Genomic DNA, 26179 nt, shown 5'->3' with positions numbered 1-26179 from the left:
AATAAAATAAAATAAAATAAAATAAAATAAAATAAAATAAAATAAAAAAGAAACTAAAAATAGAGCTACCAGATGACCTAGCCATCCCACTTCTAAGCATATATCAAGAGAAAAAAATGGTTCAAAGGGATACATGCACTCCAGTGTTTATTGCAGCACTGTTTACAATAGCCAAGACATGGAAGTAACCTAAATGTCTATGGACAGATGAATGGATAAAGAAGATGGGGTACATATATACAATGGAATATTACTCAGCCATTAAAAAGAATGAAATAATGCCATTTGTGGCAATGTGGATGGACCTGGAGATTATCATACTAAGTGAAGTAAGTCAGACAGAGAAAGACAATATCACATGATACCGCTTACAAGCAGAATCTAAAAAAAATGATACAAATGAACTTATTTACAAAACAGAAACAGACTCACAGCCTTAGAAAACAAACTTATGCTTATTAAAGGGGAAAGGTTGGGGTGAGAGATAAATTGGGAGTTTGGGATTGACATATACACACTAGTATGTTTAAAATAGATAGCCAACAAGGATCTACTGTATAGCACAGGGAACTCTACTCAATATTCTGTAATAACCTAAACGGGAAAAGAATTTGAAAAAGAGTAGATACATGTATATGTAAAATTGAATGACTTTGCTGTACACCTGAAACTAATACAACGTTGTAAATCAACTACACTCCAATATAAAATAAACATTTCTTAAAATTAAAATTAAAAAAAAATTTAAAAAGCAGCACATGGAGATAAGATGATTAATGAGAATAGTGTGACTGAAATCCACCAAGGAAAGAGAATTGAGGCAAAAAGTGGTCCTGAGTCAGCCACTGGTGACACTTCATCATGTGCATCTTATTTTTGTCTCTCCCTCCTTCTCTCTCCTACTTTCCTCTCTCTCTCTTCTCTTCATCCAGTTCCGTAGGAGTGCCAGGAATTCTCATGATTCACGCTTAGCAATGGCTGAAGTGTTTGCTGACACTTACTCTGGATAACAGGGCACACTTGAAATAATCATTGGTCCTCAAGCTGAGAGTCAGCGGGGGTGGATTATAAACAGGCATTGTGTCAAATGCAAACCAAAATAATAAAACAGAAATCCTATATTTCTGGCTCTCCTTTCTCTCCTTACTTTAATTTTCATGGACTCTAGGTTCAATGAGAATTTTTTTTGGGGGGGGGGGTAAATATTTCTACTACAGTCTTAAGATTATTTTAAGATTAAGGTCAGATTTTTTTTTTATTTTTTAAGATTAAGCTTGGTATAAATAAGTAGTGACAGCTAATAGATTAATTACGGATCAGTTAACATATATTTTGAAAATAATTAAGAAATTAATGTAAATGTAAATTACTAAGTAAAAACATAACTTTAAAAATAAATTTAAAAATTAAAATGAGTGCTAAATGACATTTATAAGAGCTTAGAGTTGGACAGTGTGTTTCAAGGTATTTGCAATGTCCTTTAAAGAAAAGTTCAAGATGAAGCCATAGGATCCCTCAGTAGCACTAAATTATGGTGCCAGTACTAAATTATGGCATAGGATCCTACTTGGGATAGTAAAGTTACAAGGAAAATAGAAAGCAAAAGTATGTGGGTAATTTTCAACAAGTGAAATCTGATAATAATGGAGCTGGGGTAACTCTTAAAGGCACTAAAGAATATTAGCTCCTAAGAATTAGTTGAGAGCATCTTGAGAATGCTCTCTCTTTAATCTTCCATCCCAAAACATTCCCAAGAAACACGGTTTGAGTCATGGTAATTAGGGGAGAGGGTTTAAGGCAGCTCAGCCAACTCTTCAGAACTAGGCTTACTCCACGTGGCAATCACACTGGAGGACATGCTTGTATTTTTTCTTCTGAAATTCCAAGAAATTATAATCAGAATAAATCCCAAGAACTTGACAAAGGTTTATCAATAAGATGGTACCCCACATGACTCAAATTTCAGAAAGAAACTTCAGAAAGCATCTGAAATAACCAGTATCACTTCTTTCTATGTTCATTTAGTGTAACCTTTCTCATTCTTAGATTTAGTTTTAAGTGGCCAGGATAATAAAACCATTTTAGCAAGAAATTAAGAATTTATATTCTTTTCTAGATCCAGAGAAATATATTTAGAGAAATTATCTTACAATTTAAAAAACTCAAGTCTAGAACCAAAAAAACTCTCGCTGACTACTCTTTTCTAGATATTCTAAAATGACATATAAGTGTATAGATGGTGTTTGACGCAAATACGGAAAGGAAAGCTGAGTTTCCAAAGACTCTCATTAATTAGGAAGAAAACGTTTACTTCCATAGCCTAAGTTTCCTAGTACACATAACCCATCTGTCAACAGCCCACATTCATTCTGCTTTACCATATAATCAACTGAAAGGCATTCACCCAAGTTGACCCTTGAAGATTCTCCATACCTTGGTTTCTGTGGGATTCATACTGGAAGACTTCCTGGTTGAAGCAGAGGAAGTTGTCACCTAGAAAGGAAAGAAATAAGAAGTTTAATTATAGTTAACCTACAACCGTCTTTGTCCTTCAGGTCCTTTTAACCAGGTCCTTTTAACCATACTTACTCTTAAAACTCTTGGTTTTACCTCACCTAGAGTACCACTCCCATAAAAGTTCAGTATGTGGTGTTGCCCAGTGGGTAAAAGCCTTTGTAACCAGATCAAATGGGTTCACATTTGGAGTGTGCTACTTACTAAATAATCCTTGGGCAAGCTACTTAAATTTTCTGATCTTTGGTTTCCCCTTTCTCAATTTTTGTTCCGTAGGTAACAACTACCTTCTAAGTTTATTACTGCCTGGTATTTAAGTACTCAGTAAATATTATTCTAATTATTGTTTGTATTATTTTCAGAAAGAACATGGACTTTGAAACTTACAGAATTTTGTTCAAATGCCAGCTTTGCCCATTACTAGCTCTTTGACTTTGGGTCTTAGTTTTCCAAGTATATAAAATGGGGCCTATAATGTCTATTTTGCAGGGTTGTAATTATTTGCGATAATGTGGGTAAAATGCCTGGCACATTGTAGGTGTTCATTAAATTGCTAATGCATTACTCCTAGGCTATTGTAAGACAGATAAGTAGGCACAGCTCTGGGAAATAGGCTCAGGTAGATTAGAATCGTCATGTAAGGAAGAGAAGGTGGGAGATCCTGTTGCAGAGGGGATATTGCTATATTATCTGTCTCATCTAGGCTCCTCCCTGGAGGGCAAAGGTGATGAATGGTAACTGAAGTATTCAAGAAACACCTTTCCTAGGGATGTGGAGTCAGCCCCTGCAATCTAATCACCCAAGCAGGGGATGTGCATGTGGACACTTGCATGGTATTGAGAAAGACGTACTCTAGGAACTTACTGGTTAATATTAAACTCACAATTACATTCTTTGTGAATTCCAACTCAGGCTCATTTAAACCTCCTTAACATTTGAGTTCCATTAGGTTTTAGAGCCCAGGGATTCCATCTGGCACCAGTTGTCTTCTTAAGTAACTGGCTGTCAGTAAACAGCTGCTCCCTGCCAGCAGCACCCAGAGCCCCATCCCCTGATGCCTGGCCCTGAGCCACTTCAGAAGCTCAGTCCCCGGGCAGGATGGACCCATCCCTGCTGGTGCCCCAGCTCCCCTACCTCGACACACCACACTCAAGGTGACTGCGTGAACCCACTATAACCCATGGCCCATGAACGATCACTTTCCCCACCGACCTCATTTAATGTGGAGCATGTTGGCGCTTAGAGTTAAATTGCCACATTTTACAGATAAAAGCCCCAAGCTTTAGTATACTGACTTTTCAAACATAGTCATATGAACTTAACTATTCCTGAGCACCCTTAAGCACCCCCCCACCCCAAAACACACACACACACACACACACACACACACACACACACACACACACACCCCTTGTCACTGTGGCAGGCATGTGCTGTCTCTCTCACATTCCCTTCGGGATAAAGAACTGGAAGAGGTACCAAAGTAGATTTCCCTCATCAAATTAATGGACAAATATGTGAATATTCATTTTTCCTGGAGAATTTTTTTTTTAATTTGTGGGGATCAACATACCCATATCTATACAATTCTGTCTTTCCACAAGTAGAGTTGGTTGTACAAAGGTCCATTCAAACTCAAGAAGTTCCACTTAGCTACATCCCACTCCTTCAGTGATTTCCCTCAGCCATCTAAAACCACCCAAGACAAACACTCCACACAAAGGTTCTTTTTAAGCTGCAAATCTTCGGGTGAACATGCATTTATTTTCTAAACATCCAAGTTTATTAAAACATTCCTGAAATTACATAGCCTTGGGTTTTCCAATCTGCCTTACTGCTTTATTAAGCAATAGCTGGAAGGGATCCTTAAATCCTAGAAAGAAGACTTTCAAAGGCTCACCAAGGACAGTCAAATCTCCATGGAATGCCTATAAATAAGCATGGAGCGGGCTGTAATGGGAATTTAGCTGAAGGCCTTGGCCACACCTGTTCTCAGCATAGATTCCTCCGTGAAAGTTTTATCCCGTCACTAAGGCACTAAACATTTTGAAACTAAAATAGGAAAACCACTTCATGGGGGCTGGAAAGGAGGCAAATAATCCCACCCTGTTATGAGCTGGTTCAACTCTGGCTAAGTGTAGTGTGTTCAATTTTTATTTTATTTGTAAAGACAAGGAAAGTTTACTATTTGTTACCCCTACTGGGGGATCATATACACTTTCAATTTAAATCTTCTACATGGTTTGACTTTCTAATCATAGGTGTGAATAACTTATAATTTAAGAATTTTGAAGAGTTAACCCATGAATCTTTGAAGAACCTTAGAGAAAAACTTTGAATATGTAGGTTTTAAACAGATGAGGAAAATGGTATCTCATAAAGATTAAGTGACCCATCAAAGTTTACCACAGTTCACTGGCTCTGTAAGTATTTATCCAGAACATAGTCTGTGTCAAGTACTGTGTTAGCTGATGGGAAACCGACCGACCTGTCTCTGACCTTGTGAAAGTTACAGCCTGGTCAGAGATGACATTAATAGACTAACCACTTCAATCCCACTCCTGGGCATATATCTGGACAAAAACTATAATTCAAAAAGACACATGCACCCCTATGTTCATAGCAGCACCATTTATAATAGCCAGACATGACAAAGACCTAAATGTCCATCAACAAAAGAAAGGATAAAGAAGATGTGGTGTATATGTATATATATATGTATACACACACACACAAACACAATGCAATATTACTCAGCCATAAAAAAAGAATGAAATAATGCCATTTACAGCAACATGGATGGACCTAGAGATTACCATACTAAGTGAAGTAACTCAGAAAGAGAAAGACAAATACCATATGATATCACTTACATGTGGAATCTAAAATATGACACAAATGAAATTATCTACAAAACGGAAACAGACTCACAGACATAGAGAACAGATCTGTGGTTGCCAAGGGGGAGAGGGATGGAGATTAGCAGATGCAAACTATTATATATAGGATGGATAAACAACAAGGTCCTACTGTGTAGCACAGGTAACTATATTGAATATCCTGTGATAAACCATAATGGAAAAGAATATGAAAAAGAATGTGTATACATATGTATAACTGAATCACTTCACTGGACAGCAGAAATTAACACAGCCTTGTAAATCAACTATACTTCAATGAAATAAATTTAAAAAAAGAATAACCACTTTAGTAACTACTTGTGATAAGTACTATAAAGGAAAATCACAGGGTCCCATGAGAACACAGACTAGGCAACCAGATCTAATTCAGGGGACAGTCAGGACAGGTGATGCTGAAGAAGTGACAGGTAATGTGGAGATTGAAGGATACGGGGGCATCACCCTGGCAGAAGGCGGGGAGGACCCTCCGAGCTGTCTGTGCCAGGGCTGAGCCAGGCCCCCTGACTTTTAAACCAGTGACTCTCTGCTGCCGGACCGACCACTCAGCCGGTCCTAATATCAAGGCATAGCCGGTTTTCAAGCAACATCAGTGCTCAAATACCAAAATCTCTCTATGGAATTAGGACTGTGTATCAGACTAAAGTGCGGCCATAACAATACTCTCCCTCCTAAATGACCCATGCAAACCTCTTGACATCCAGAGTGTTATGAATCATTTATAATCTTTAATTAGGGCACAAATCAGAGTAACAAAGAACAGAGAAAAAGTACTTTAATATAATTACTTTCCACCCAGCCACTCAACAATTGCTGTTTAAAAAGCAATGAGCCTGGGGCTGAGGATACACAATGAACGTCACTGTCACAGCCTTGAAAGGGTTCACAGTCCAGCGCAATAAACAGACATCAAGCAGGCTTAGTTACAGCTTAAGTGCTCTAACAGGTATGAAGAAAATCCTAGGTGACCGAAGAAATGTTTTGGTTCTAAGTCAGTTGTAGGCCCACCTGAAGTAATCTTACTGTGTTGTCAAATCTCATTAAAACAAAGCAATATCGATAAAAGAAAGTAATTGCAGCCTAGAAAAAATTAATATTTAATCCTGTACTTATCCAGTATGGCATGTTAACGTTCTGGCTTTATTCAATGAAACCTCTTTAAATTTGTTTACTTGCTACAATAAGAATTTTGGAGTTTACTGCAGGAAATGATTAGAAATATGAGGGGGAGATGGTATGCTTTTAAGACCCTTGAAAAATGGAAACTGCTTTCCTTTTTCACATATATTTTGCAAAGGTCTCCCATACTACAGCCTTTTAGCTCTCTCACCTGTTCTGGCTACACTAGTCTTCGCACGTGTCACTCCCACGCACATGCCTCCCTCTAAAGTAGAGCCAGCGATGATGACTCCTGTTACCCACTGTATCACACAGAAATCCTTTCTCTTGCCTTTAAAGACCCCTAGTCTCCAATCCCACCGCATCTCCCAGCGCAGAACATCTGCTCCAGGCAGCCAGCCCATCCCTTTCTCAGAGCACAGCTCTCTCACCTCCCCCTTTATGTTTTTTTTCCACATAAGTGCCACTGGTTGGGATGCTTCTCTTCCCCAAATATCCGAATCCTACATGCCCTTCCTTTCAGGTGTACCTCACTAGCGCCAGCCCTGGCACTGTAACTCCCGAACCACTGCAATCCTAAGTGGGCATCCATCCGCCTTCGCCAACCCCCGCTCACTTACAGTACCATATACAGGCAAGTAAAGACCTAATTGCGGCATGAAGTCTCCTCCACCACATGGGGTCCCTTTAAAAGAGCTGTCTGTTGGGTACACTAATGTGCTCACCCCCACTCTTACTCACGGCAGGTTTCTATCCAAGGCTTTCCCTTGATTCTGCAGGATGCCGAGTGAGGCTGCACGAGAAGAGAAGCAAGACCTAGGACCAACCCAACGATCCTGTGATGCTGGATGTGAGTGGAGAGGGTTGTGAGCTCGCCCACAGGTCCTGGCTGGACCCAAGGGCTTCTTCAGAAGGGGCGGGGTCCTAGAGGGCTTACTCATCCATTCTGCTGCCGTTAAATCTGGCTGATGAAAAACTCATTCCCTCGGCTCCTTACCTCTCTGTCTCCCATGTCCTAGAGTCTTTTCACTTGCTTGGGCTCCCAAAAGACAGCTTCTTTCCAGGCCCTGTCAGCTGGTTCATGGGAATCCTCCCCTCCAGTCACTCAGCCTCACTTTGATCTCCCTCCTCGCCCCAGCTCAGTTCAGAAAGTGCACCCAGAGCACACCCAGCAGATGAGTCAGCGGCTGCCGCTCACCCCATACCTTGCTTCCTCTCCCCACCCGTCACTGCCAGCGTTCCCACAGCCTCCCACCGGCAGCACCAGTCACCCTTCACACACCCCAGCTGCCTTTGTTTGCGGAGGGTTACTGAGAATGCCAGCCCACGTACGTGCTGCTCTTTTCCACCTGATAATCCATCCGCAGTTTCATTTTGAATCACTGACCATCCTCTTCCCCAGGGCTGCTGTAACGCAGGGAGCTCCAGGTCCAATCCCCAGCCCTCTGACCTGTTTCCTTCTGGAAGCCTTTTCCACTTGCTTCATTCTTCTCTGCGTTCTTTAATATTTAGTCACAAACCCTCTGCCTTCTCTCTTATGTTACTGCATCCTCGGAGAGTTGATTTCTCCCCATGACTTTATTATTTTTTAAAATACATTTATTTATTTACTTTTGGCTGCATTGGGTCTTCCTTGCGGTGCGTGGGGGCTACTCTTTGTTGCGGTGTGCAGGCTTCTCACTGCAGTGGCTTCTCTTGTTGTGGAGCAGGGGCTCTAGGCGCGCCGGCTTCAGTAGTTGTGGCACGTGGGCTCAGTAGTTGTGGTGCACGGGCTTAGTTGCTCCGCGGCATGTGGGATCTTCCCGAACCGGGGCACGAACCCGTGTCCCCTGCATCGGCAGGCAGACTCTCAACCACTGCGTCACCAGGGAAGTCCCTCTTCTCCTCCCAACCCCCGCCCATGATTTTAAATATCATTTACTATGTGAACAGTTCTCCACACTTTATCAGCAGCCCTACTTTATTACCAGACAACATTATTTTACCTTAAAGGGAGGAAGCCAAGAAAGTCAGATGCAGGCTCAAATGCCGACTCCAGTACTTATTCATTCACATTAATTATCCTCCCAGAAGACTTCAACCTCATTTGCAAAATGGGAGTAATACCACCTGCCTCTGGAGTTGCTATAAGGGCCAAATGACGTAATTCAGGGAAACTCATCTGCCGCTGAATTGCTTGGAGTCTACCTCCAAGTCCTCATTACCATTCCATCCTTTTAATTTCTTTCCCTGGTCTAATCAGGTATCTCTCACACCTGGATTACATCAAGGCCTTTCTAATAGTTTCCATGCCTTGTTCTCTCCCACCCCCATCCCCACCCCCACTTCTAGCTCCCACTCCTTTCTATCGCTGCCTAATTTACCTGAAATCAATGCATACCATGTTCCCACTCTGATGAAATACTAAACTCTCAGTGGTTTCTCACTGTCCTAGATAAGGTCCAATGTCTTCTGCCTGAACCTTTGACTTTCCATATTTGACCTAATCTCCTCATTCCACTACGTCTCTTGCTATGCCCCACACCATGTCTCCCCACCTCCCAGGATGCTGTCCTTCCTGTCTCAGGAGAACCTCATCGGGCAGCATAACTCACTGGTTAAGAGAGTGAGAGGCGGCTCTGGACTCAAGACTGGTGGAATTCCAGCTAGCATTGAATTCATGTGCAACCTCGAGCAAGTTACTTAACCTCTCTGTGCCTCAGTGTCCTCATCTATAAAATGAGATTAGTAACAATTCTTACCTTATAGGGTTGTTTGTTTTAAGGATAAGTTGATGTACATGAACCCATTACAACAGCGCTTGGCAAGTGGTAAGTGCTGGACAAATGCTGGTCGGTGTTATCATCACCATCATGCTCCCATCCACCGCTGAGGAAGCCTTTCTTGTCATCCCCACGGCTGAGGAAGCCTTTCCCTGCTCAGACAGCTCCTACCCTCCCCTTGAAGATTTAGCTCAAGATACAACACCTGTATCTGCTTTAGCTCATATTACCTTCTCAACTCTCATATGTTTGTACTTCTCACTTGAACATGTAATCATATATGCTGTTCAGGGTTACAAAGTCTTTTCTAAGTGTATGTCATGTCTTATCAATGAAGCTGTAAATTGATCAAGAGGCAGGGGTCATTTCTATTCTCCACAGTGCCTACCACAGTGTTTAACAGCAGAGAGGAGCTCAAAAATCACTGTTGATTCCAGTATTTGTTTCCATTTTCTAATTGTCAACTAAAGTTTCATTTAAACAAAGAATGAAGTATAGTTTTAATACCTTGGTTCTTTTTTTAAAAAAAGCTAGAATCAAGAATATAATTAATAAATCAGAAGAAAGGTGCAGCCTGAAAGCTTCTTAGTGGCGATGAGTCCGCAGGTAAGTCGATTAAACCTGAAGAGCAACTGGCTTCCCATGTGGAAATACCATGCACCCCACAGGGCTATTGCGAGAGTCAATTACATACCAAATATTAGGGCAATCTGGGCAAAGCACAAAACAAATATTAAAAAAATTTTTTTAATTAAGAAGTTCTGACAAATCAAAATCAAGTTAACTGATTTTTAACTTTTAAAGTTAGCTCTGCTAGATGCACAAGAGAGAAATGTATAATTTGCTTCTGAACCATAATGAGATGCTTATCTTAATAACATATCCCAAAAATGAAAGAAAAGAAATCATGGGGTTTTTTTAAAGTTCTTTCTTCACAGGATCTGTCAGACAGACCCAAACCTGAACTCCATGAGGGCAGGGACCATGCCTGTCTCAGCTGCTGCAGGTACCCAAGCATCGCACACAGTAGTTGCTTAACAAGTATGTGTTAAATAAATAAATGTATACGTTTGTACATGAATAAACATGAGTATTATCTGATGGCTCAAAAGCAACATTATACGAGTTTTATTCAATCATCAGAAATTTTGTCCAAAGCACAGGTCAGAAAACTGGTTAGGAAAACATAAACATCTAGTCTTTTACATATTTATTGTCATTACCCAGTAGTTGTATAACTTAAAAAAAACGCATATACACAAAAAAATCCCTGAGCTGCTTCCTGTAAGACACCTGGAACAAACAACAGATGGCTAATGAGGGGCTTTCTAAAGAAAGCACTGACGTTCTTTACAAACACCATTCGTGGACCCAGTGAGAACAGGTTTACGATGATGGATTATTCACTTTAGGAGCTGAATATTCAGATGTTTAGCTCTTTCTATTGTTTGCCACGCAGTCACACCATGACATACCATCTTGTCTTGCCATGCCTTTAATTATTTAACATAATAATGGTGCTTCTAAAGAGAACTGCAACTCAGTCACCTAACAAAGTATAGTATTTAATCGTAACAGAAAACATGATACTGATGAAATGGGTCATCTATGAATGAAGTTGAGCCATCTCTTTCAGGGAGAACATGGCTTTGTGCCAGCAGATCTAATCAGGGCACCAACTTACATCTCAGCATGTATGTAATATAAGAGCAGGTCAATTGTGATAGGATCTTAAGTACAATATGAAGTTATAAGAGATCAGAAGAGGGAGACTGTTTCTGAGGTGTGGGTTTGAAGATGGCTAGGAAAAACTTCACAGAGGAGATGGGAACAATTTACTTAGTATTAATTGCAGTGTGATGGGGAGGTAGGTGAGGACTATAGAATCTTCCATATGCCAGGAACTGTGGCAGGGGCTTTGGGCATCTGATTTCAATATATCTTTATAAAATCCTAGGACCTAATCATTATTATCTGCATCTTGTAAATGAGAAAACTGAGGCTCAGAGAAGTTAGGTAACTTATCTAAGATCTCACAGTTAAGAAGTTGTAGAGCGTGGATCTGAACACAGACATTGACGATAATGCCCACGAACTTTTTGCTATAACAAGTTGACTCCCTTACTTTCAAAGAGTAAAATAAAAGATTTTAGTTTTACAAAACATGGAGTTGGAGCCCGAGATGGGGTAGTCATTCCAGGTGAGCAGAACAGATTGAGCAAGACTTAGAGGTGGGAAAGTACCAGAGATAATCAGACCAGAGTACAACCAGTTGGATGAAGTAGAACACGGCAAAATGAGGCAAACTGAACACTGCCTGGGGGAACAGAGTATGATTCTATCTCAACTGAGTATGCTATACATTCATGAACTATATTAAAATAATATAAAAATAAATATATTTAAATATATTACATTAGAGATTTAAATATATTAAAATATATTTTAAAATATATTTAATTATCTTAATTAAATATAATTAAAATATATTAAGATATATTATCTTAATAATATATTACGATAAAAATAGAATGCCTGAGCTCTACTTGCTCTGGGAAGTGGAGAGCACACGGCAGCTTTGGTCTCTGATGCAACCCTGTGGGCAGACCTCAAAATAAACATCCATATGTTGCCTGGCAACTGGGACAGTAGCCACAGTTGATCTGTGATGGCAATCCAAGAGCCAGAGGGAGCTTAGAACATTTGGCCACACCTTGTGAGTGCCTGATTATGAGGTCTAACACAGGACCACCCCAAGTGCTTAGAAAAAATCCACAAAACGCATGAAGCTGAACTTCCAGTACTATAAAACAATTGTTTCATTTTCATTGCTTTGTGAACTCCACTTTTCCCCCTTTCCCCCTCTGCCCCGGGATGATTATTTTGTAAGCAAGGAAGAGAGCAAGCCACGCAGCCTGGATTAGTCATCAAAGAGTAGAAATGCAGCTTTTATTTATTTTTTAACTTGCGTCCATGCCTCCAGGGATTCTGGTTGCTTTTCTTGATGCATGAAATAATTCCAGCTATGTCTGAATTTGGCTGCCCAAGACAAAGCAGAGAAGTTAGACCCAGAAAAGACAGCCTATTTTTCTCTTGTGGCCCCTCCCCTAGTAAAGGTTTGTGCGTCTAGGATCTTCTTAAGCCTGTGAGTCACGCAGTTTCAGCAGATTAGAAGTGATATAATGAACAATGAGGAAGACAGCCCATGACAAGCTCTTTGAACTTAAGTCTTAACCTCTCTAGAACACAGTTTCCTCATCTGTAAACTGTCAGGCTTGAGAACTCTGTTGTTCTGCAACTCTAATACGATATGCTATAAATATGTAAAGCTTATTAAATAATGTACCCAATGATAGATGTTCAAATGGGAAACACAGGAGTTTAGCCTCTGGAGTCCCATGGACCTGGGGTCTCATTCTAGCTGTGCAACTTCAAGCAAGCTGCTTAACCTTTCCACACCTGTGTTTTTTATTTGTTAAATGGGTATAAAGATGACACCTACTTCATAAGACGGTAGTGAGGATTTAATGAGGGTGTGTTTATAAGGCCTGGCACATGGTAAGTCAGTAAACAAAAGTGATCTGTATTATTTTACAAATATCAACAGCCTCAAAAGTTCTCCTCAGTCTCAGAATGGTGGAGCACTTACGTGGTGACCACTGACTGCTTTGAGAAGTTACACACGCATGTTGTTTATCTTAAAGAGAAAGGGCAACACTATTTTACATTACGAATTTTTTTTGGATTGAAATGCATGGCTTGTTTATCCTAAAAGATTATGAGCTCATCTAAAGCATACATGGTTACTGATGATATGATTATTGTGTAAGAATAAAAAATTCTGAGCTCTGCTGAACAGCTGCCTCAGAGCCTTTCAGCTTGGTTTCCACAGTGCTTTCAAATTCATTCCTTAGGCACAGACCTAACAGAGTGTGAGAGAAATGAGAAGTTTTATGGGTCGTTGTGTTATAAGACCAACTGCCAGCCTCCGTCTCTACAGGAATGACAGACTCAAAGAGTCTCAACGCAACTGAGAGGGCACGTATGAGGAAATACTGGCATACAGCCATTGTGGGGCGGCTGAGAGATGAGCCTGTCACGTGACTGTTCTTGCAGCTGCCTTCTCAGTGAAGCATGTTCTTAATAAGAAGGCTTAAATGACAGGAATTATTACAAAGTTCCCTTCTCCAAGATGCTTTCCGAATAACCAAAATGAAAACGTGGGGTGCAATAAAACGTCGTTCTGGAAACCACATAGGAAAAACAAATTCACAAATGTACACTAACAGCAAGCTTAATCTTTGCAGATATTAAAGAGGTGATGTTACGTAGTTAGGAGAATGGCTGTGGAGCCAGACCACTTGAGTTTGAATTCCAGCTCTGCTACCAGCTATATGACCTTGAGCAAATTCCCTAACTGCTCTGTGCCTGTTTCCTCATCTGTAAAGTGGAAATAATCATAATATCTTCTACCACATTTCATCCCACTTTCACCTAAAATAAAAATTCAATAGGAGAATTGATTTTAAAATAGGCTTCATTTGAACTTGATGTAAAAATATGAACAGTGCTGCTTATCCTTCAGTCTAAGCAACTGTATTCCTACACTATAAGGGAGTTTTTTGCTATGTAATTTAATCCTGCTTTTTAAAAATTTCACCGTATTCAAAGATGTCTAATTCATCCCTTTTCTACTGCTTATTAAGACATCTAAAGAAACTCTGTCAACAAAACTCTTATTTGCTAATTCCAATCAGTGTACAATGCTCTCTTTCACAGAAGCAGGAAATTTCATTCATCAGAGAGAATTTCAACAGCATTAAGATATTGAGCATAATAATAGAGGGCACAATATTAATTTATAGTGCTTTTTGAATTTAGATACAAATTCCTCTCTTGGTTATTTAAACTGCCTGGATATAAACCACTGAGTCTAGGATTTTGTAAGACTGGTCTACTGAAAAGAGCAATAGAATCAAATAGAATCTTGCTATCTGTGTGACCCAGGGTAAGTTATTTAATCTCTCTGGGCCTTAGTCTTCTCATTTTAAAAATTGTCCTAATACCCACTTACCCATTTGCAAAATATGCAACTCTTAAGAGGATTACATGAAATCCTATGTAAATCACTTAGCATAGTAGTTGTTTAACAAATTAATAAATGGTTGGTTTCTTTTTCTTCTTTCCATTTATTTTCATTTATCTAGATCCTGGAGAGCTTCTCCAAACTACATACATACTGCTGGACCTAACCCCTCTCCTACAGCTTTCCAGAATTATTTTCAGATTATCAGAACTAGCTAGAACGTCTTTTGTTTCCTATTGGTTGTCTTTCCATTTTGAATAGTAACCAAATCTTCAGTTCACTGATCAGTAGGAGGTGGAGAAGTTATACACAAGCGGAAAAGATATGGTATATGGTTTATCACTGGTTCAACTGGAAATCAATCAGGGTATTTTGCCAAGATTTTAATTGCAAATATGTAGATCAGTGTTCATTACATTCAGTCTTTGGAAATGTGTGAAGAGGTGCAAGAATATGGAGGACTGGAGAAGGAAACAATTCTCACTTGCTAAGCTAGGAATCCTGGTCTATCACAAGAACATTGAGAATAATTCAGCACCCATTACCACAATAATTAAAAAGATTCTCAAAACCAAGGGAGGGCTCAAACTCAACAACCAAAAGAAGTTAGCCTTTCCTTGTTAATCTCTAGATATTCAACAAGGGGGTACATTGTTTCTTACCAATGTGGATCCTTTGTGGCTAAAATTCCAAACAATTAATAATTAACTAATTAATTGATTTAAAACTCAAGAGTAGATTCCATCACATGGAAGATGATATAATTTTATAATATTGCTGGGGGAAAAAATGATCACTAATTCTAATCAGTGAAACTATATGCAAAATATGCAGGATATTCATACACATTTAATTAATATTAAATTAAATATTCATACATATTTAATTATTTTATACTAAAATTTTACATAATGATTCCAGGCAACGAATGTTATGCCAAGCTATTACACAATGTGACTGGCCGAGCATTAACACCTTAGCTCAGTGGTTTTGGGCCCAGGACCAGAATCACTCATAGCCAGTGTCTGGGGATCAGGGGAGGGCAGCAATGGACACTTAGAAACTTACAAAAGGGAAAGGGCAGGAGGAAGAGGGAGCAAGGGTTACAGCTTAAAAAGCCGTAAGCCCCCCCCTCCCCAAGTGATTCTCAAACTCCTTTACATGGAGAATGACTGCTTTAGGTTGTTTTAAACAAGATGGCTTTATAGGGGGTGGGTGAAATGACCACTCTTTTCTACGGTCTATTGTTATCCACTGGCACTTTCCTTCTGATGACAAACAGCCTCTTCCTGCTTTCATTTGGTCAAAAGAAAGGCACTAGAATGCATTAGATAATAGGACAGATTCACAAAGTTACTTTTCAAAAGTACTTTCCAGATGGTTTTGAAAGAAAGATTTTTGGTGCTGATACTGCCAGCCCAGGTTACTAAAGAGCCTATATGTTCCCTAAAGAGACAGTCCTGCAATACCCCAAGAATATCTGTCTTCTCCAGCCTCATGACCCTAAACCCTGAGGACACTTGATACTTGCGATTATGCCTGTAGTGCACACTTTTCTTACAACAGAAAAATATAGAACGCTGTAGACATCACCAAGCCCAACAGTGCTGTCATTTTATAGGCAGATATTCTGGACCACTAGAGAAACTCTTAATGCTATACACATCCACACATCTAGTATATAGCTCAGTTGCAAGGATTTAAGAAAAAAAAAAAGTGCGATTTTCAAAATATTTATTAATTGAGTTTTCAGAAAAATAATATTTGCCTATCTCTGTAAATCAGGAGTCTAAAACTCAAATGAAAATATACGTTGGGGGATGTGAATGAGTGTATCAGGCCAGTATGAAGAGGGAGTAGGAGGCTTCATGACAAAATAGAACATGTGTTCCTCATCTAAAGGCTTTCAAACATTTTAAATACATTGTGCAGGCTTAATAAAATTAATCTGAATTCTGATTCAAGAGCCCCCTTCTGTTCCAGACACAAAGCAATACTGTATAAAATTTAACATTAAAACATTAATTAAATAAAGAGATAAATCAAGAGATGGTGAATATGAAAGAGAAGTGGAGAACTCTGGAAGATGAAAATTCTGGCAACAAGTTTCAATTCCCTGCTGTAGACCAAGGCCTCTGAACCTGATACATCTTTGTAAATAAAATATTATGAAAAGATGCATGTCTAAAAGCATGAGGATATTTCTAATCCAGGACTCTGATGATGACAAGCCATGGTAATGGCGTTACATGAGGATCTTATTTGCCCTGTTGGATATAAACACAATTTCCTATTTTCATGATAAGGAGGAAACAGAACTATACAACTGAAAAACATACAAATAATTTTATTCTTTGCTCCTTTGTCTGGCCACCCTTAGTACAGCTAATAAAGAAACAATATGCAGGAGACTAAGCCCCTGGTTTCTCTGTAGGAACAGTGTTCTCCCGCAACCCTCTATTCTGGGCATCTCTGGAAGCGCCAAGGTCTCATCTAGCTCTTTATACTGAGGTCACTTGTGCAGGGGACCTTAATCCATTATAGAGTCCAAAGAGTATGCCTGCACACTAAACGGGACTCAATCTCTTATAGCAACTTTGAGTGAAATGGGAGTGGTCCAGGCCCTTTCTTGGGCTCCAAAAGAGGGCCATAAACATCAATCACGCCAGTTTATGGGGGCCCCTCAGTATGATTCAAAAGTCTCAGCCCCTGTGAATAGCTACAGCTCTCACCAAGATTTCACTGCATTGCTAAGGTCAGAAGACGACTGCTCACAGATAGGCTCTGGCTAGCCCAACTCACTTCTTAGAGCAGCGCTCATCAAACTTTAACAGGTGTAAGGATTTACCTCGAGAGCTTATTAAGCCATAGATTCCTCAGTGATTCTGATTGGGTAAGTCTGAGATGGGGCTTGGGAAATCTCCATTTTTAAATAAGTATCTCAGGTGAATTTGATGCAGATGCTCTCCAGACTACATATCATGAAACAGTGAATTAGAGCATTCTAAGGGGGTGCAGTACATCCCCAGGACAAGGATCGGGAGAGCCCCAGGGCCATGGATTAGTCTGGAATTATCCTACTGCCCGCATTTTCTATTTGAGAACCAAGAAACTTCTCTTTTCTAAAGAGACCCCCCCCAACTGTTAAAGCACAGCTCTGTGCAATTAAGGAAGCCTTGCTTTGATTACAGTCAGCTTCCTCATTCCTCAGTAGTCCATCGTCAGGACTCACTGGGAAACACCTTATATTCCAGGACTCTGATGATGACAAGCCACCGTGTCATCACCACTCACCCATATCTTAGCCATTATGATCAGTATGTACCATGGGGCCTAGAGAACTGAGGATAATTATAAGCGTGTTGGCAATATGTAAAAAAAACAAAAAACTGTTTACCAAAGTTAACTTGGTTAATCAGTAAAAGCAGACCCAAATCCTCTTTCCAACGTATAAGAAATCCTCCCAAATAAAACTAAGTGTTAGTTGTTTTTTTTTTAAGTGTTGCAAAGGGATCTGTGGGAAAAGAAATAAATACTACCAACAAAACGGGCCAAGCAGTACCTTTGTAACTAATGTATGCCAATTATTCCTGGGGAAGGAGTCAGTAAAAATGATAAAAGGTGAGTAGATAGGCATCTGAGGTTCTCCTTGTCTCGCTAAGGATATGTACCTACCACGAGGCAGCTGCCAAATGCGAAATAAGAAACTAAATTGAGACAATGTGTCCTTAGAGCTAAGTGTCTGGAATCCAGGGGCAGGTTATTCTGTTGACGAGCTTGTCTGCCCTCCCCTGCACCTTAGGTTGGGTGGTGAAGAAAGAAACAGGAAGATGAGCAGTGGAAACTTGTCACCCTCAAAGCTGGCTTGGAAGACGGACAACACAGACTCAGTCAGCTGTGGGGTCTCCAGTTCAACTGTGTAGAGCGCAGGACAAATGGAAACCTCAGGTATAGTTGACAGCGGATGGAAATCCAGTCTGTCTACAAGGGACAGTTGTCAAGAACATCTCATAAGAGAGCCCTAGAATGAATCAGAACTCTCTGTCCTACATAACAGCACACAGAAAAGTATACAGGGGGAGACCATAGTACCTCTACTGGTAGTTAGGGGCAAGTCTGGAAAGCTGGGATTAAGAAAATACTGAATGAGGAGAGCCAACACTTGGGAAGTTGGATGTGTTCAGACCTCTGAAGGGTCCTGCATCCAACTGACTGGTTGCAGATCTGCTTTAAGGGACTCATATTCCTAATGTTTATTCCCAGAAAAACAGGGCCAAGCTTAACCTCAGCCCCCTTCCCTCAACCTTCCACTGTGCTTTCATAGCACCTTGATAGCAATGGTTTTTAGCACTTTTTACACTGTGTTTTTATATTTGTTATATGGACCATACTTCACTTCTGTATTCCTAACACCATGTCTGGCCATTGTAGAAGTTAAAAAAAAAAGAGTTCATTACTGATAATTTGATTATCTACTCTTTAATCTTTAGCTAAAGGACAAACAGATGTAAAGTTCTAAAAACTCTACTTATAAATTCTAGAGAACAAAAATGAATATTATTTTACTTTTTCTGCCCACCTAGGATAAATTTCTAAACTAGTGCAGTGGTATCTTAAGGCTCTGTTCATATTAAGATAAAACCAATATTCTTTTTCAATTCAATAAATATTTATTGAGAAATTACTATGTGGAAGGCACCGTGGTAGACGCAATGGGGGTCCAAAGATGTGGATCCTGTCTTCAAAGGGCTCACAGTATAGTGAAAAGCTGGTATTCTAAGAACAAAGGTAATCAGAGGTAACCAAAGGTAGCCAAATGAGACTATGTAACCAAACGAGACTTTAGTGTGTGTTAACTTCACCCACTAAAACTCATTTTTTGTAAAGTATTTTATGGAGAGCTGTTCAACATGTCCTGAGAAACAATACAGTGCAATGGTTAAGAGATCAGGCTCTTTCTTAATCTGAAAAATGGGCATAATAAGGGTATCTGCTTCATCACTGCATCATCATCACATCATGTAAAGTGTTCAACATATGCCTAGAACCCAGTAATTGTCAGTAAATGTAGCTATAACTATTAATACTCAGATCTAATACAGATTGTGCTGATCTGTTCTTTTTTCTGAAACCTATTAAAGTCACTTGCTAATAATTTATTATTATTGCCTAACGTGGACAGAAGGGCACAAGGGTAAGAGTGACACTTTACCAGCAATAGGATTACACATAGCCTCCACCCAAATCTCCAACGTCCAAATATACGGACTTGCTCAGAAGTCAACATGTCTTAAGGGATACTGTAAAGTGCCTTAAAATTGGAAATAATGGGACTGAGTAATTATTTATATGGCTTACCATAAAAATAGTGTACCAATTGTTCTTAAGGGGAAGTAGCACCCAACTAAAGGGTATTTTAAGACATGTGTGAGAGAGAGTGTTTTTGTCATGCTCCGGCATTCAGTGGAACAAGACAGCCCTGCCCAACTAAGAATCATCAACCCAAATGCCATTAGTACTCTGTTGAGAAACACTGGGTAGCTGACATTTTTAAGTTAAAAGCTATTCACAGAGAAAAAAATAAAACACAATTGTTTTTGAAGACCCATTGCACTTTCCCAGTATGCAGGTTATTAATTCAATATATCAAAAATTATAGGATAAAATATGTTCCTCTTATGAGGCCAGACACATTGATGCTAAAACACATATTCCAGATTCATATAGTCTTCAAAATGAGGGCACTCTGAGGTATAATGAAAGAAAAGATACAAAGACATCTATGTATACAGGAGAACATAGGCTGTGGGCTTTTTATTTAAACAGGACTAAACAATTAGATGGTTCATATTTTGGGAAAAGTAAATAGTCCTACCTAAGAAGTGGTGATGCATTAAAGACATAATTGTTATTATAAACAATGAATAGGAACACAAATATTTGACTGATTTTAAAAAGTTAGTTCAAATTAATTCCTCATGTTTTCTTAATTTTGTTTGTTTCATTCTTTCAAACTGCTATTTCACATGATACCTTTTAAATTTTCATTGTGAGAGAAGAATAATACTCAGCCAATTCATGGAACCATCAGGAAACTGAACCTACCACTAATACTGTACTATAATCAACTCCTCTCTGCAGTGGGAATCCTCTCTCAAAGCATGTGAACTGAACCATAACCAACATTTACACTTGAATGCACTGCTTCATAAACACTGTCATGCAGTCTGTGAAGCTCACTTTTTTATAATAGTCACCAAGGGTCCTTCCTGCATGCACCAGGATTCCCGCTCCATCCTCATTGCTATTGGCCACCTAGCCCTTCTCCATCAGTCAGCAGATGCGGCCTTTGCTAGCTCGGCATGATTTTGCTAAACATCACTACTTTGTTTTAATCTTATACTGTCTCCTAGAAGCTAGGCAGCATTCCCAGCGACAAATATCCTTTAGATACTGAAAAATCAGTGTGCAAAAGTTAAATTCAGTGCCCACAAACAAAATGTCAGGAAGAGGCACTCTTTAAGTTACTCATTAGAAAATAAACTTTACCCTTTTGAACTAGATGCCACTCCTTATTGAGCTTCGCTGCAATGCAGAGGTTTTCTCTCTAGAAACATCTCATATATCAGGAATTTTCCAGAGCTGCTGATTAAGCACTTCCCTTCCTCTGATGTAGGTATAGGTGGGTTCCTAGAGGGCTCGTCAGAGGCCCCAAGGTCCAGCCCTTTAAGGAAGCTTCTTAAACTCTGCCTCGTTTTCTCAGCTGTAAAATGGGTATAAAGAACTTGCCTCTTACCCGTTTATAACTGAGGAATGCTAGGACCCTAACAATACATAAAAGATCGTCAAATCTCCATGAAAACATTTCCATTCTTGAAATACAGGTACAAAGTACCCCTCAGCGATGTCATCCGACCACAGTCTCAGGCTGTGTTCAAGGAAATAGAACCAAAACATGTCACATTTGCCACACCACACCCAGCATGTATCAGGTAAACGGAGAGGTTATACACAGTGAGGGGGCATTCTCTAAAACGGAGGTCATCACAGTGGAGGGGGCAGGGCTCGGGAAGAAGATTGGGTCTAACCCTAGAGATAAAAGTGCCAAACCAAATCGACAGAGCTCCTGCTTTTCTTTCAGCATTTTCTCCGGATCACACAAACGCCTGGTTTTGTAACCCTACCGTGTACGATCACCAGACACATTCCCAGCCCAGAAGCCAGCAACAGTGGCGCCGACAGGGAGGAGGGGTTGACTAGTAACACAAGTGAACTTAGAATCCGTTTGGAAGGAAATGGATTCTCAAGGGCAAGAGACGGGTAAGAGCGCACGTCCAAGTCTGGGAGCCGTGGCAGGGTCCGAGCCTGGTACGCGCAGGGCCGGCGCGAAGGCAGCGCGGGCTGCCCGCCTGGGAAGCAGCCGAAATCAGTACTCACTCCGCGTCCGGCTTCCGGGCCCAGAGACTTCAGCGGGGTTTGGGGGATGTTTGCATTCCCGGTTGGGCTCGGCCCTCTCCGTTTCCGTTTGGAGCCTCAGCCCAGCCCGCAGAGAGGGAGGCGGCGGGGCGGCCCCAGGACGCGACGCTGGCCGCTCCCCGCCCCCTTCGCCCGCCCCCAGCGCGGTTCCGTGAGGGAGGTGCCCGCCGCCGCCGACTCATCGCGGGGCTGGCATCCCGGAGGCTAGCAGACTAAACAGCGCGGCCTGTGATGCAGGCCACCGGCCGATGGCAGAGGTCTACCACTCCTAGGATGTTGCCAAAGGCCCAAAGTGGGCTCTTTGCAAACACACGCCCCCAAATATTACTTTTGAAGCTATAAAGTAACTTAACAATTCACATTGTATAACGGATTTTTTTTTAAAGAGCAGTTGAACAGAACTAGAATTCTACTGAATTACTGGACGTGATACATTATGACTAAACATTTCAAAATAACTAAGAAGGGATTTTAAGCCACAGAATATGAATTCATACTGCTATAAATAAATAAATGAATGAATAAGTATATAGGGGAGAAGGAAATGCTCTCCCTTATAGAAGAATGCCAACTAATAAATGTAAGTGATGGGGTTAGAGAGAAGAGTTCCAAACTTTAAAGGAAATATGGGAAGCCAGCTTTTCCCAAAGCCGTAAAGCAATCACAGTGAAGACTCTGGACAGTGAGCTTGGGGTATGAGCGGAGGAGGCTGCGGTGGCGGGAGGCTGAGGACCCGAGGCCTCAGGCCGATAGCTAGTGACAACTGAGCAGCCAGTCCTTCAGCCTCCAAGCCAGAGGTGACGGCATTCCGAAGGCGGAGAGCTCAGTGGCACAGCGCGCAGGGGCGCACCCGCCTGCTCCCGGCAGTCAAAGCACGTGGGGTCGCCCTGACTTCTCCTGCTAGGTGTTCCTCACAACCACCTTGTCTATTATCAGTGTTCCTTTACTTCAGTTAAATAAAGGTGGCGAAGTAAGAGCCCTTCCAACTCTAATATTTTATTATAATTCCCTGAGAAGACCCTGTCCTCATAATTCTTTTTTTTAATCATCTTTATTGGAGTATAATTGCTTGACAACGTTGTGTTAGTTTCTGCTGTTTAACAAAGTGAATCAGATATACATATACATATATCCCCATATCCCCTCCCTCTTGCGTCTCCCTCCTACCCTCCGTATCCCACCTCTAGGTGAATACAAAGCACCAAGCTGATCTCCCTGTGCTATGCGGTTGCTTCCCCCTAGCTATCTATTTTACATTTGGTAGTGTATATACGTCCATGCCACTCTCTCATTTCGTCCCAGCTTACCCTTCCCCCTCCCCGTGTCCTCAAGTCCATTCTCTACGTCTGTGTCTTTATTCCTGTCCTGCCCCTAGGTTCATCAGAACCATTTTTTTTTAGATTCCATATATATGTGTTAGCATACGGTATTTGTTTTTCTCTTTCTGACTTACTTCACTCTGTATGACAGACTCTAGGTCCATCCAGCTCACGACAAATAACTCAATTCCGTTTCTTTCTATGGCTGAGTAATATTCCATTGTATATAAGTGCCACATCTTCTTTATCCATTCATCTGTTGATGGACACTTAGGTTGCTTCCATGTCCTGGCTATTGTAAACAGTGCTGCAGTGAACATTGTGGTACATGACTCTTTCTGAATTATGGTTTTCTCAGGGTATATGCCCAGTAGTGGGATTGCTGGGTCGTATAGTAGTTATATTTTTAGTTTTTTAAGGAACCTGCATACTGTTCTCCACAGTGGCTGTGTCAATTTACATTCCCACCAACAGAGCAAGAGGGTTCCCTTTTCTCCACACACCCTCTCCAGCATTTATTGTTTGTAGATTTTCATAATTCTTCTTGATTAAAATTCAGCTTAAAATTACTTTTTTGTTTACTGTCAGTATTTTACTGTCAGCTTTTTTGTTTCTCAAATAAACCTCAGCTCGTCTAGGTTTTCCTGAGACAAAAGACAACAAGGATGACTTATTTGGGCCACTCCCCAAGAGGGATGAGCCCTCGGTCCCAGAGCCCCACCGTTAGGCAGCATAACTCCCTCAATGAGGGTGAGTATGTCTGAGCTCCTCAAGAGTACAGGTTAGTAATTACATGGTTATGAAGTAAATTTTCCAAAGATTCTTGTCCTGCAGGACAGGTAGAAAGGGACTCCCTTCCCTGGAGATGAAGAGGGATGTATCACTCCCAGATGTGCCGTGTCTATCCCAGTCCCTGAGGCTTATCCTTTCCCCCAGTGGGGCCTCCACATCACCCGCATCTGAAAAACTGGAGGGTATTTATTAAATAGAGAAAATCCTGGACCTACCCCCTCCTGGTGAATCAGATTCTTGTGGCTTGGAACCTGAGGATCTGCATTTTAACCAGATTTTCTAATGGATGTTTAGGTAATCTAAGATACAGGTGGTCTAAATTACCCACATTCCGCACAATTCAGCATTCTTGCCGCTCAAAGTGTGGTCGCCAGACCAGCAGCAGCAGCAACTGGGAGCTTGTTAGAAAAGCAGAAAGAATCTCAGCCTCGCCCCAGACTTCCTGAGTCAGAATCTTCATTTTAGTAAACACCTCACCGATTCAGCATGTACATTAAAATATGAGAATTACTGCTCTGATCTTGTTTCCCAAACCTTGGTTATTTGTATACTACCTACTTAATATTTTTTAATCTGCCACAGCTACATGTACTTAATATTTTAAAAAATAGATTTACCTTTTAAACCATTAATCTAGCCTTGTCTTAAGCAAAACCATCCATGGGATCACGGTTTGAAGTGCTAGTTTACTTTCCTAGCACATTAAAATACACGCAGAACTTTTGAAATAGAAACGCTTGCCTGCGTCATCAAACACACCACATGTGGTCCAGGGGTTCTGCGGGTGAGGCTGACACTGAACGATGGAATACCTCCCACAATATGCAGAGTTTATTCAGCCCCTCAGTCATATTATGGATGAGAAAAGTAAAGGCCTGGGAGGAGGGCTGTGCCACCAAAGTTAACACAGCTAGTTATGGCAGAACCAGGGCCAAAACCACAGGACTTCTCTGGTGGGTGCTTATTCCTGTGCAGATTTTCTCCTCTCTAACTGGGAGAAAAGCTGTTTGTACCCTCTTCTGTTTAAAAGGCCTAATGTTGCTAAACAACCTATAATCAGTGATTTTCCTCCAGTTCAATTAGGTAATTCTCCTGTTTTCCTTTCTGTAGTGGATAGCTGGCAGCTGACAATACACTTGAAAAATCCTCACTACTCACGGATCATTTCCCACCTAATCAATAAGCACCTTCCCAGAGGAGAACCAGAGCGTTCCCAACCCCAGATTCCACGCAGCAGAGCTGAGGCATGGGAATTGCACTGGCCAATCAGCCGTGCCGTACAAGAGTGAGATTGAAAATAAGCCTGTGTGGAGGCGCCACCCACCGGTAGATCTGTGTTATGATAAGGCCTTTCAGCATTTGAGACTGGCAGTGCCAGAGTTTCTGGCCTCCAGTCCTAAATGTGATAGGTGCTGAGCTGCAGGGGAAGCAAGAAGAAGCTCCCACGGTGTGTCTGGGCATTGTTCCTGGCTGTGAAACTACATTCCTTCTGCTGGAGCCTTCTGGATTTCTCTAGGAGCTACCCGCCATCCCTTAAGATATTCCTTTTTAGCTTGAACTAGTCAGAGTAAATTCCAATTGGAACTGACAACTTTAACCAGTACTTCTTCTTAATAGCTGTGCTCTCCTGCAGAGACAGTCCTGATGCAAGTTCAACCTCGCTTTCCTTACCTGAATAAGTTGGTGGTTACGATAGAAGTTGCCTGAGAACTTTTCCAGTAACACAGTTGCCTGACTGTGGATCGCAACTATTTTCTTATTTAATAAGAGTCTAATTTCTTTTCTTTCTTTCTTTTTTGTTTTTACATCTTTATTGGAGTATAACTGCTTTACAATGGGGTGTTAGTTTCTGCTTTATAACAAAGTGAATCAGCCATACATATACATATATCCCCATATCTCCTCCCTCTTGTGTCTCCCTCCCACCCTCCCTATCCCACCCCTCTAGGTGGTCACAAAGCACCGAGCTGATCTCCCTGTGCTATGCGGCTGCTTCCCACTAGCTATCTATTTTACATTTGGTAGTGTATATATGTCCATGCCACTCTCTCACTTTGTCACAGCTTACCCTTCCCCCTCCCCATATCCTCAAGCGTATTTTCGAGTATTCCTGTCTTACCCCTAGGTTCTTCATGACATTTTTTTTTCTTAAATTCCATATTTATGTGTTAGCATACGGTATTTGTCATTCTC

At 40.9% G+C, this 26179-nt stretch overlaps 1 protein-coding gene across 7 annotated transcripts in view; it reads right to left on the bottom strand.

Moving 5' to 3' along the window:
- The window catches only part of CAST (calpastatin), a 128494-nt gene that overhangs the window by 60714 nt on the left and 41601 nt on the right, over window positions 1–26179 (bottom strand). For 5 of the 7 annotated variants that reach the window (XM_029217991.1, XM_029217992.1, XM_029217994.1 and 2 more), the window contains exon 4: window positions 2434–2493. In XM_029217991.1, the coding sequence (XP_029073824.1) occupies window positions 2434–2493 (60 nt within the window). Of the gene's footprint in view, window positions 1–2433; window positions 2494–21836; window positions 21972–26179 lie in introns of those variants that run through there. The other 2 variants (XM_029217995.1, XM_029217996.1) reach the window with 2 other exon arrangements.

Source organism: Monodon monoceros, unplaced genomic scaffold (assembly GCF_005190385.1).
Source record: "Monodon monoceros isolate NGI ecotype Baffin Bay Population unplaced genomic scaffold, NGI_Narwhal_1 Super_Scaffold_12, whole genome shotgun sequence".
NCBI lineage: Eukaryota > Metazoa > Chordata > Mammalia > Artiodactyla > Monodontidae > Monodon > Monodon monoceros.
The sequence above is the reverse complement of the archived record's forward strand: the minus strand, read 5'-3'. Positions and strand labels throughout refer to the sequence as shown.